At 31.8% G+C, this 12,634-nt stretch overlaps 1 protein-coding gene across 1 annotated transcript in view; it reads right to left on the reverse strand.

Moving 5' to 3' along the window:
* ADGRB3 (adhesion G protein-coupled receptor B3) overlaps positions 1-12,634 on the reverse strand; it is a gene marked incomplete at both ends in the record, with an annotated part of 694,930 nt that overhangs the window by 446,915 nt on the left and 235,381 nt on the right. The window contains one exon of the mRNA XM_080917177.1: positions 4,751-4,861. Coding sequence (XP_080773303.1) covers positions 4,751-4,861 — 111 coding nt within the window. The remainder of the gene's footprint in view (positions 1-4,750; positions 4,862-12,634) is intronic.

Genomic DNA, 12,634 nt, shown 5'->3' on the forward strand with positions numbered 1-12,634 from the left:
GTGCCATAAGTGCTAATCAACACACCTGATCTACAAACTAGTTCTGAAGAAAAATAGTCAATTTGCAGCTAACATTAGGTAGTATATCCTTCAGAGATAAATCTATTCTAGAAATGAGCCTACTACTAGAAAACTTATTGCATGCAAATGTTGATTTTATAATCTTCTATCTTATTTTCTTGAGGTTCAGAACAACCAGTTTGCAGAGAAAAGGTTGTTCAATTGGAATTATGTGAGCAGGATCATGGGGACTATGTTCTTGTTCTAGAACATTGTAAATGTGGAGGAATAAATAGTAATTCATTCATACTTGGTTATTTATCAGAAGGACACATGCTGGTAATTTGGATGACAGCTCACATTAATTAGGACATCTTTTAAATATTGACAATGGTGTTTATCTCTGAGGTACAGTAATTACCCTTGATTACTTCAGAATTTTTACCTTAAATTTATTTATTACTGATTTCAGAATTATCTACATAGATGTCTGTTTAAATAGTGTTTGAAGTTACATCTAATAATTTTCCCTATTGTGCTGGATAATAGTTTAGTAATATAAAAGTCATCTTTGTGACCTCAATAATATGACAATGATTAAAGCTATACACTTTTGTATATAAACACAAGCATACTTAGTAATGAAAATTAAGCAAAGATTAAGGGAAATGTATACTTAATGACATGCCAATCTCCTTGGGATGTGACTGAGTAGAAACACCATGGCTCTATGTTATTAATTACAAGCCAGACAGTTAAGAATGATGTGAATTCTGTAGGTGAAATGACAAAGATTATGAATAACATTAGTGCTATTTTCCACAAACATACTTTTTCTTTCTCTCTTACATTGGCAAGATAGACATTTAATAAAATTAAACTTAGCAGTGAATTAACACCAAGGCCCAATTTAATGCAACCTTGTCCATGTGCTTTAACAGCTGAGTTGTCTCTACATCTATGATTCTGTATGACACTAAACATGGCTAGACAAGTTGCCAGGTCATGAGACATCTAAAATGAATGCCAAGAGCTAGCCTTCCTCAAAGTTCATTTTGAAGATGAAAAAAAATGAAGCACATGAGAATTAATTTTTATTTTATATTTAGGTATCAAAATTAGCCACCAAAATAATGGTCTAACCATCAACTTGATCTTGCTGTGTACCAAGCGATATTTTTGCTGCAATTTTTATATTATATTCTTTTTCGTAAGGTGTGAGCATTATCTAGTAAAGCATGTGGAGTTATCTGAGAAATACTTTATAAGTATTTAATGATACTGAAAGAGTAAAGTATAAACTGAGCAACATTTTCAGTATATGTTTCTTTGGAGATAATGCAAGCTGATATAGCCCATGTGTAATTTAATAAACATTTAGATTGTGTATAAAATTTGCCTATAGAAGGCTATATTAAGACTCTTTATTCTGAAGTGAAGCAGGAAAGGAGGTACTATTGTAGTCAACTGTATATTGCCTCTTGGGCCATGAAAAACTTCATTTTTTTTGAAACTCCTTAGTAATTTGTCTTCATCAGAAGCTACTAGCAAAAACTGAGTGAGATTGTGTGTGATAAAAAATTTAAAAATATGAACAATATATTACTATAATATTTTGCTAGTATGGTAAAGTCACGAAATTAGAAACACATTTAATGTTATTCTCCTACTTTAAATTACATATTATTTTTCCTAGTACAGACAGTTTTTCTCACATAATAAATGATTACTTTTCTAAACCTACTCATCACTTCATGCCTGTGTTGCTAAGAAGTAAGAATCGTTAAGACGTCTTACTCCGGCTTATTGGTACTCAGCTTGGGTGTATCGGCAAAATAGACATATTTATTATCTTACTTCATTTTCCTTAACTATACACATAGATGTGCAATTGAGGTTTTTATTCTGCTTTACTTTATTATGCATAAGACAGTTTGGTTGCGTGTGTGATGGCTACCATGTTTCTGCAGTGCGAACAGAGGCCAGAGAGGGTGTTGAATGCCATAAAGCTGGATTGAACAGAGTGTTGTGAGCCTCTATAGGAACTCTAGAAACTCAACATGGGGTAATGATAGGTCTTAACCAGCGAAAGCCACCCTTATAGTAGGCTTTTATAGCAACCTAGTAATGGTTAGGCTTGCCTCACTTATTAATAATTGTAAGACTCTTCTAGTTATCTTGGTAAAACAATACCACCTCATAAAAATATCATTTAAAATTATTGACTCACTGTCTCTGTGTAGTAAAGTTTATATTAAAGTGAAAACATTTCCTGATTGTACCAATTGTTGGAGCCACTTCACTTATTTGAGAGGAAGTATAACATGTGGTAGCTTCTGATGTTTTTCTCCCTGACTAATGTAACATTATGCCATTTAATAATTTTATGACTAAACTTTTCTTCACTCTAACATCTTTTGTTCTCAAATTATGTTTAGCAAAATTTCATGACTGTTTACACTCAATATTAATACCATTTTTGAGAAACAGACAAGTTCTATAAATAAAATTTCATTTTATAAAATGTTATATGATGCTTCCACTAATTTAGTCAATGTGAACATCAAAAGAAACTTAATATTTCAGAAAAATCTTTTTAGCTTTATAAATGCTTACTATCCATTTATGAATTTAAAAATTAATGTAATACATTTTCTTTCTTCATTTAACATGATAATTTAATAATAATTACAGTGCACTCTTTATGTTTTTATATATAATGCTTTAATATGAATTTATGAACATTATTATTCATAAATTCAGGGATTAATCAATAGTCTTACAACTTTAATTTTTCATACTATTTCTGTATTATTAACAACATGTATAAATGGTTTTAATGTTGGTCACAAATCTATTTGCTCAGTGTGTTCTTTACTTACCAAACCACTTGTTAGTGAAAAAAATATACACTGTGTAGAAAAAAGAATGACTGGAAAATCAGAAATAAATGTAAAAACAGTGACTACAAATTCCTCATTTAACAAAACCATAGTCTTTGCTATTTAAAGTTGTTTAAATATTTGGAGAGTAAATTTTTTCTTCGGGTGTACAAACATTAAAAAGCTGTATTTAAATAAATGCTATATTAAATTTCATAACTTTGAGTTCACAAACTAATATTACTAGATTGCTGGAAATTTAAACCTGGGGTTCTCCTTTTCACTACTCCTTGATAGCAAGGTGTATTAAGTACAGTAAACCAATATTTGATATGTCTACTCTATAAAAAAAAACACACACACTTTTTCATGGCACATGTGTCCTCACAGGGAGAGCCTAAGAAACTGAGTATTCATCCCAGTTTTATTTCTCCACTGAGAGCAGGAATTCCTGAATTTTTGCTCATTGCTTCAAATATTTTCTTCTTGGCCTCAGACAAAAACACATTTAGAAATTTGGAAATTCATTTGAACACTGTAATTCATTTTGAATGTGAATAAGCAACTTCTTTCAACATAAATCTCCCCTTAAAAACGTACCCCCCAAAGCAAGCCCCCAGAAAAGTTCTTTTCATTTCCAGATGTGGCCCTAACAGATGATGCTTTAAAGATTTAAAATGTGGACTTCAAAAGTTCATTCTATAGACTGTGCTCATAGAAGCTGAATTATAATTTATACATTAAACCATATCTGTCATCTATTACCAAGAATGCCACTCAGAATTAGTATTTGTATTTCTAAGCAGTCAGTTCAGGTCCAGTGTTCTAAGCAAAAAGCAAATACTACCACAAAGACATGAACTGAAGGAAATGTCCATTCTTTTGGAAAATTTAATTAAAATCAGTCTGAATATCATGCCAAATATACTTGTGGTTTTCTGCTAATGCTAAAATAAACAAGAATAGAATGCATACAATTCTGTAAAAACACATATAAACTCACTTTTCAGTTTTGAAAAAAAAAGAAATGTTAATGTTGCATGTTTGCAGTACAATTTCAAACATCTCCAAAGGGCATGGCCTCCTACAATGTCACATGGCAGAATTCTGGGCCATTTATTATGAGCAGCCAAATCAGACCTATTGTACTTTGTGAAACTCTATAGATTATTAAAGCATAAATTTTATGCTAACATATTTATTCATGTGTGTTTATGAATTATAAAACTTACGTCAAATAACACACATTTCAGTTACATTCAAAATTGTACAGAGGTTTGAGTATACAGTGTCTTCTGTAGGATTGAAGAATTTTATAACCTAGAGTCAGTTTTGTTGATATTTAATCAGATGATAACCTTTTTACTATTTATCTTTTGCAACAAATTTATTTTCAAATCATATATTAAACTATAGTCTAACTTCTATTTATTTTAACAATCAACCAAAATTTATAGATAATATGACATTTAAAGAATATTTAATATATAAAATTATGTTATGTTAAATTTCATCATTTGAATCCTATTTAAATTATAGTTCTTGAAAGTTCCAAATCAAATAATTATTGAAAATGTAACTTTATTGCTTTCCATTGTAGGTGTAATGATACATTTTAGTTAATTAACATAAGGAAATATTATGTAAATTCTAAAATATCCCATACCAAAAGCAAAGAAAGTCTTACAATTTTTTCTGCATATTTTTCATTCACAGCTACTTTATTTATGGACTTTAACTGGTGACAAAAAATGGCTTAAAAAAATCAGCTCGAAAAACTGAAGAATGTGCAGCAAAGAATTATGAAAACATGCAGTGATTTCATTAAATTAACAACAATACATAGAAAAATGTAACTAACGTATTACCAGTTTGTGCCATAAATTTAGCAGCATCAGCTTGTTCCTGAGGGACCCTTTTTTCATGGACAGATCGAGGTCGCTGACTTTTAATTGTATGATCTCCCATCATTCCAAATTCTAAAGACAGAATAAAGGTATATGAAAGCCTGCGTGTAGACATTTCTCACAAATTACATCACTGTCTCATGCAACATGTTCCTACACAGACCTAGAAGTTATGAATAAATACACAATTCTCACTTTTCTATGCTGTTCTGCTTGGAATCTGCCTACACTTCATCTAGAAAACCTGCAATCATGAACGATTTTCAAGAAACAATAGTAACAGTCAGTAAATAACACAGCCAATGCAAAGTTAACTCAAGTAACAGAATTTATTTTACTCTTCTCTGGTAATGTTCTGAAGCCTTATAGCCAAAGGGGGGAAAAACACGCTATTAACTCTCATTCCCGAGGAAAACCTGAATGGATGTCAACTGCCTATGGCTAAATACTTTTTCACATCCACAAGATTTCCAGCACCTTCAAAAGGAATAGACAGCTCTGTAATCTGACTCCCTACCTTATGTATTCACAGAATGATTTTTTTTTTCATCTAAAGATAAAGTAGCCTCAGTGTGCCTCAAGGCTCACAAAAAATTGGTAGCCTCAGTAATTTTGATTCTGACTTTTCCTTTATTAACTAATTCTTCCCCTTCTCTGAGACTACATAAAAAGCGATATTTTTCTCTTAAAAACTGCATTAAAATAGTCTAATATTTTTGTTATTGAATTGCACTATATGGAAGTTATTGATAAAGGCAAAAATTATCTGTGTCTACCAGATAATTAGAGAGGAAGCTTGGATATAAAAATTCTGTGTAGCGTGTTTCAAAAAATAAATGTACTTAAAGAGATTATATGCTGAGAACTCCCGATTACTGCTGTGCTTGCTCAACTGTTATAGAAAGTATGTAGTAGAAACAAAGTCTAGCATATTGAATATTTGATAGCTCTAATTCCTAACAGTCAGTTAGGAAAAGGATGCTCTTAGCAAGAATGATATTTTGGTGCTATCTCTTACATGAAGAACATTACTGACCTCTTGATGCTGAATACTTAAAAGTCCAGAGTGAAATTTTGAACAATAGTTTTACTAGTTAAACTTTTCCTCATGAATTTTAAATGTACTTGTGCTAAAACCAAATATTTGCAATGTACTTTGAAAGTGGCAATTCTACAAACCCTTACCTGTTAGGTTAAAAAAAAAAAAGGTAGCATGCTGTCTGTCTAATCAAAATTCCACACAATTATGTCCCAACTATGAAGACCCTCTTTCTAGATAGTTCACTATAGAGTTCACATCATGAGATATCTGAGTGGTCTCAATGCGTGTCTCCTTTTCTGATCAATTTGTACAATATTAAAAAATAGAAAATCAAAATATTTATAAAAATGTCAGAATACTTGATAAAATAAAATCAATCACCATTTTTTATTCCTGACAACATTCTTTCATTCCTTCCTGTGTAGACTCTATGCTGTATAAACCACTTTTTACTGAGCTTATACCAAGTAACTAATTACTAGTATATTTACTATTTAAAAATCTTTAACTGTAGCTATTCACCATATATTTAAAACTAGTATGCAATTGAAATATCTAATCTCAAACAAATATTAGTGTTTGTGTTTTATTAACATTATATACCAACATTGCACTTAAAATTATAATTTAACTTGCAGGTTCAGTAAGTTTTAATTCCTTTCAATATTGAAAGATTATATCATTTACAGTACAGTTACAGACTCTAATGATCACTCTAAAATTGTTTTGACACAATAATGCAAAGGTTGAAGGAAGAGGTTTATCCCATGTATACAACTTTTAGGTTACAAAGTAATGATAGAACCAATCTGATGAAAGATAATTCTTAATCTTAGTAGCAGCACATTAATCTCTAATCTATCTATCTGAAATATATTGCATTGTTAAAGGATGTAAGATCCTGAAGCTTGAGACTGTCATTTTACTACTGGAATAAGTTAAAAATTATCATGTTAAATTTTGAATGACTTTTCAAATATATACATAAGTAGTTTTTAAAATAGAATTTAGACTATTGTTTTATATTGCTAACCAAAGATTTTTGTATGTCAAAATATTTATAATATAAATGGTGAGTCAATATTTAACCTTACTGTTCACCTGCTTTCAATATTTATGTCTATCTGAACTTAGTAATGATACCTTGTTCTTGGTTGTAACATCTAAGAATATAACCATCAGATATTCATATTTTAATTGTATTATACACGAACAAAGGTTTAAAGTGGAAGTGCTGATTATTCTGGTAATATAATTTAACTAGAACATTTTAAAGATCATAGTTATGTTATTTTTATAGCAGAGATCAAATTTAGAGTCTTAATATCTACTAGATAAGTTATCTACCACTGAGCTACATCTGAAGCCCCCAAAGACAATTAATATGTGGCTCTATTACTGACAAATTACCTATCCTATGTAAGATATACTACTGATTTCCTTTTTTAGAAGGCAAACAAATATTATAGTGCCAATTAAAAATATTCCAGACATATACCTCCAGAATAAAGTTATCCTGGAACATTAAACATACTGTTATCTAGCCAAGAGAGTTTCTATGCAATGTCTGTGTTCCAAGTTGTCAAAATATATGCATCTCTTGTCTTAGTTTTAATAAATAGTGAGATTTAATAGCAAATATTCCATATCTCAAAATGGATTATTTTCAAAACATTTCTGTTGCCTTTCATTTCATTCATGATGGCATTACGTTTGCTTCTAATGAAAATAAAGGTCAATCTGATCATTCAAATGTAAGAGACAAAGCTACAGTACTGATGTGATTTATGTGGTCAGCGTAGTTTGGAGTATTATGATTTCTGGGTAATATAAAGTCATCATGAATGGTTGGTTGGTTCATCGTCCTACAAGACTCCATTGGCAAAGATACTATACTACATTAGTTACACAAGGTAAAGAAACAAACAAAAATGATGATCTGCCTCCGCAAAAGCAATGAAAAGCCAGGTGGGAAATCAAATGAAAAAGTACAGGGTAATCGGGCACATATGCACATGGTACATGTCTTATGGAAACAGAGATATTTCCTTTGTCCTTATGTGGATGGCACTGACGAAGCACTGAGTGAACAGCTGTTTATGGAGGAGAGCCAGAATGACGGAAGATGACTTGCAGGTTTGGTTTGAGGGATTTTCCATAGTCCTTCTCTGTGCTTCTTGTTAAAGGCAGGAGCTTAAAGTTAGATGTATGAAGGAAAGGTTTAGAAAGTCATTTCCCTTAAGTCTAGGCCTGTGACTTGATTGAGTATGATACGTGTAAGAAACATATAGACTTAAGACCTGACTGTTGATCATCGATTATGCCTTATGAGAAATTTGTTTAGAAAGCAAGGGAGACACTAATACGTGAATTAATTTATGAAAAAGTTAATATGCGTCTGCCCATTCTTTGGCTGTGTTTTATCTTGATGCTGGGGAGCAGGCATTAAGAATGCCATTTAATATACAGATTGGCTTCACAATTCGCAGTTTTCATTTGCATGTGCACCCTCACCATCCAAATCCAGGCCATTATTGCTTTACACACAGCCCCAGGAGGACTGTGTGACTTATAATGTACAAACTGTACAGTTGCTTGCCAGGGAACTAGACCTTTGCTAACGGGTTCCCCGAATGGAAAGGTCTGCTCCTATGGCAATATCAGCAATAAAGCCCATCTCCAATTTCAACCTCAGCAACAGCACCAGCAACCAATTCCATCATAATGTATTGAGAAGTAGCCTTTGTCACTTTGAAAGACTGATTTGCCTAGTCCCACCAGAAAATTCGTATTTTATCTATCATATAGATAACATTTGTATGGTGACTATCTTACTTTTCCTATCATACAAAAGCTTTTATTTTTCACATATTTGAGAATGAATCACATGTACCTCTGACTGTCCTGAGACTTGTTATGTAACAAATGACAAATTTGAACTCTGCCACTGAACCAACCTCAGACCCATCCCACACAGCATAACTTTAACACAACTACAAAAATTAAACGATATTTTCTTTATTGAACTGCAAGCAGGAGAGAATATCAAACACACTGCTTGTTGGCAAATAAAAAAGCCTAAATTTGTGAGGGGAAAAAAAAGCCTATAGTTGTCATAAGAGAGTGCTAAGGGCCGACAACTGTTGAATTGGACATTTATCAGATTAATTGGATAGATGGCACAAGGATTTTTGTATGTAAAGACTTTTTCTGTATAATAAAGTTGCAAAATATTGAGACAGTAATCAGAAACTTAGGCTACCACCACTAGGATATATTTTTGTGTATTTTTTTTCTCTTTGTGGTGTATGTAAACTTTATATTTACATATTTCATTTCAAAAGCATTTGCTAAGTGTTTATATATTTAAAACTTTATGACCAGACAGAAAGGGAGACAAATCTTGAAATCTTACTAATGCAAAGTGTTCCTAAAAGTAGCATGCATTATCAAAACTTATAATTTTTAATTATACACATTAGTTAAAATTACATCTAGCACCTTAACAATGCTTCCTGTTGAAGACAAATATTTTACTTTTCTAAAGAAGACAAAGAACCCAATCAATGACTAGAAAATAACTTTAAGTGAACTCAAGAGTGAACATTGCAAATAAATTGATAAACGCTGGAAAATATTTAAATAAAATATAGCAGTAAAACTGAACAGAAAAAGCAATGAACCAGATGTTGTCTGTGAAGCCAGATACTGTCTTAAGGGAAACAGACTGGGCTCAGAAGTGATCAGGCAACGTAAGACTTTCATCAGAAGAAACATGGATTTGAAGATCAGTTTGTTCTATTTTGTCCCTGTCTGCTTTTGTATTTATGTCTGCCGTGTGTCTGCAGTACTTAAAGAGAACATTGGATTCCCGAGGGCTGAAGTTTCAGACACATGTGGGCTCCTGTACTGGCTGACTTGCCATTCTATTTCCAGGCCCAGCACTGAGTAGCGGTGTCCTTTGTTGGGCCTTTATGTGTGTGCTTTGAATCTGCTGCAAGGGTATTCATGCTTACTCATAGCCTGTCATAGACTGAGCACCAACAAAGAGTTTCTCTGTAGAAGTCTATTCTTTTCTTGTTTGTTTGTTTTATATTTTATTTTTAAAAGAAACACTTTAGTTTAATATTTTGATAGCTTTTGCCTTCATATACATCATGGCGATATGAATTTTATTAGAAATTATAACAAAATTATTCTCCTATATTAAAGCTCATATGTAATATGGCACTTTTAAATCTACTAAGAAATTTCTCATTTATTATCATAACAGCAAGCCATGAAAAAAATTGATGTAAAGGCATGTTACTACACAGAGACTTACAGGAAATTTTATAAGCTGTTCCACAAAAATATTACATTATTTAAGGAAATAATCTAATATGATATTTCAAAAACTATTAGTATATTACGTTTTAAACTATTATGCCTTATTGTTATAATATAAATAAAAATTATGTTGTCTAAATTAAAAATCCTATGTAAATGTTTTTGGACCAAAAGTAAAAGTAAATGTATCAGCAATAGATAATTAGTAAGACACTTTATTTTATTTTATAGAGAATACATGTATCCAGACCTTGAGTTGGCAAGAATGAGGGTTTGCTTTCTTGCCTGAAGGTAAGAAGTTTCTGCTATCTTTGATGTGCTTTTTAACCTTATTCAATATATTAATCAAGAGATGTATGTTTGGAGAGTCTAGAAATGATGGAGTGAGAGGTTCTGGTAATGTCCCATCACCAACCCTCATGTTTTGTGTCACTTACTGAGGAACACTATAACTTAAAGCAATGCCCTTAGTACACACTTACTAAAAGAACTATCAGGCCTGCCTTTCCTAGTGAAAATGATTCTAAGATATAGTATCTGTGGTTTCAAAAACAACCTGGACACTAACTCGGTGTTTCCTTAGTCTTGTGGGTTATTTTCAGAGAAAGACACCTCCTCATCATCAACAACAACAACATGGTGAACAATCTCTCTATTTTTCTAATGCATCGGCCACACTGATCATCAATTAACATTCTGGCAAGTGTCACTCCACAAATGAGCAATGTTGTTACAAAATGCAATTCTCTGTGACAATCTAAGAACACTGCACAGTCCCAAAACTGATGCTAGTATATTGAAGAAAGGGAAGGCCACTTTAATCCTCATACAATCGATGAAGAGACAAACAAACAATAAAAAAAAAAACAACCAACCAACCAACAAACAAAACAGGCAACTAGGAAATGCATCTCACATCTCAGAACATCATGCCTCGACTTGGTTCAAATCCTCCAAGTTCTCTTCATATTCTAAAATTCCACATATTCTTAATTCCCCAGTTGGGGTTCAGTCTGTGAGTCTATGAACAATTTCAGCAAAAACACTTGAGCAAGTCTGAGTAGATTTAAATCATGTAGATTTAAACATATGTGTTTACAATATGACATTTCAGTACATTATTTAGTTTTTTCAAAACATTTCTTATTTAATCAGTATATTCTGAATTCTCTGGATCCATTTCTATGCCATGATGTAATTTTTTTTGTCTGCGAAACCTAAGACTTCATTGTGTGCACTTGAATAAATTCAGCAAGTGTAATCTTGAAAGCTTCTACATTAAATAATGTTCCAGAAGGGAAGTGTTTTCCAAATGTCTTTGAGAATTGATTATTTTTACTCATTCAATAAACACAAAATATGTATTGACTTCACCAAGTAGGATATTCCAAATACAGAAGTTATAGTTAAAATGAGAAAGATAATTTTACGTGTATGTAAGAGGTTTAGGAATTGCTCCTAATCAGATTTATGACAATTTCCTCTTTTATTCTTATGATTTTGTACTAATTTAGTCTCTGTAAATCTCATAAGAAAAGACCTTTTTCTTCTCATTTCTTATTTTTGTAATAATTTAATTATTCTGTTTCTGAAAAATACACATGGAGACAAGATATATTTTAATACAGTGAGGCATGGCGATACAACTTTGTAATCTCAGTACCTATGATGTTAGGTCAAGAGTTACAAGTTTGACACCAGCCAAAGCTGAACAGTGAGTTTAAGACATGGCAGGGTTGTGTACAGAGAACATATAGACAATATATATGTTCAAAAACAAAACAACAATGTAGAGCAAATCTGTATTCTTAGATACTTGGGACATAGAGAAGGACAGATATGAAATTAAGTCAGGACAATTTAATGAAGTTCTAACTCCAAATAAAATATAAAGGAAGGCTGTAGCTAACAGCTAGTTGGAAGTGGGTCTTATTTAAGCCACAGGTTCAATACTGGCCCAAAACCAAAGCACAATAGTTGTATCTATTGATGTACTGATATATCTGTGAACCTTTACCTTTATATGTATGCCATACATATGTATAAATAAATCTATTTATAGCACATATATATCATATATTTTTAGCATACAGATGACATGTATGTATATACATATATAATGAATTAATAATATAAGGATATTAGTACTGAGAGATTCCTGACATAAGTGTCCTGTGAGAAAGCCCCACAATTACATTTGATAAAGGTTTTCACATATTTTAAAGATGTAGGCTTTCCTGCAAATAGTATGAGGCATAAAAAGGGAAAGCATGCATTGCCATCTTCCTGATGTATTTAAGGTTTCCGAATGGTCAGCATCCCTGTCCTGGTTAGTAGTTTCATAATGACTCTAACTCTGTCCCATTCTGAGGTACCACTTTTGTGTTGTTGATCCCTGTGTCTGCTTTTCAATCCTTTGCTGTAATTTAATTTTGTGCACACATATAAACATAATGAGAGTATTAAAATCATAT

Source organism: Micromys minutus, assembly GCF_963924665.1.
Source record: "Micromys minutus genome assembly, chromosome: 5".
Taxonomy (NCBI): Eukaryota; Metazoa; Chordata; class Mammalia; order Rodentia; family Muridae; genus Micromys; species Micromys minutus.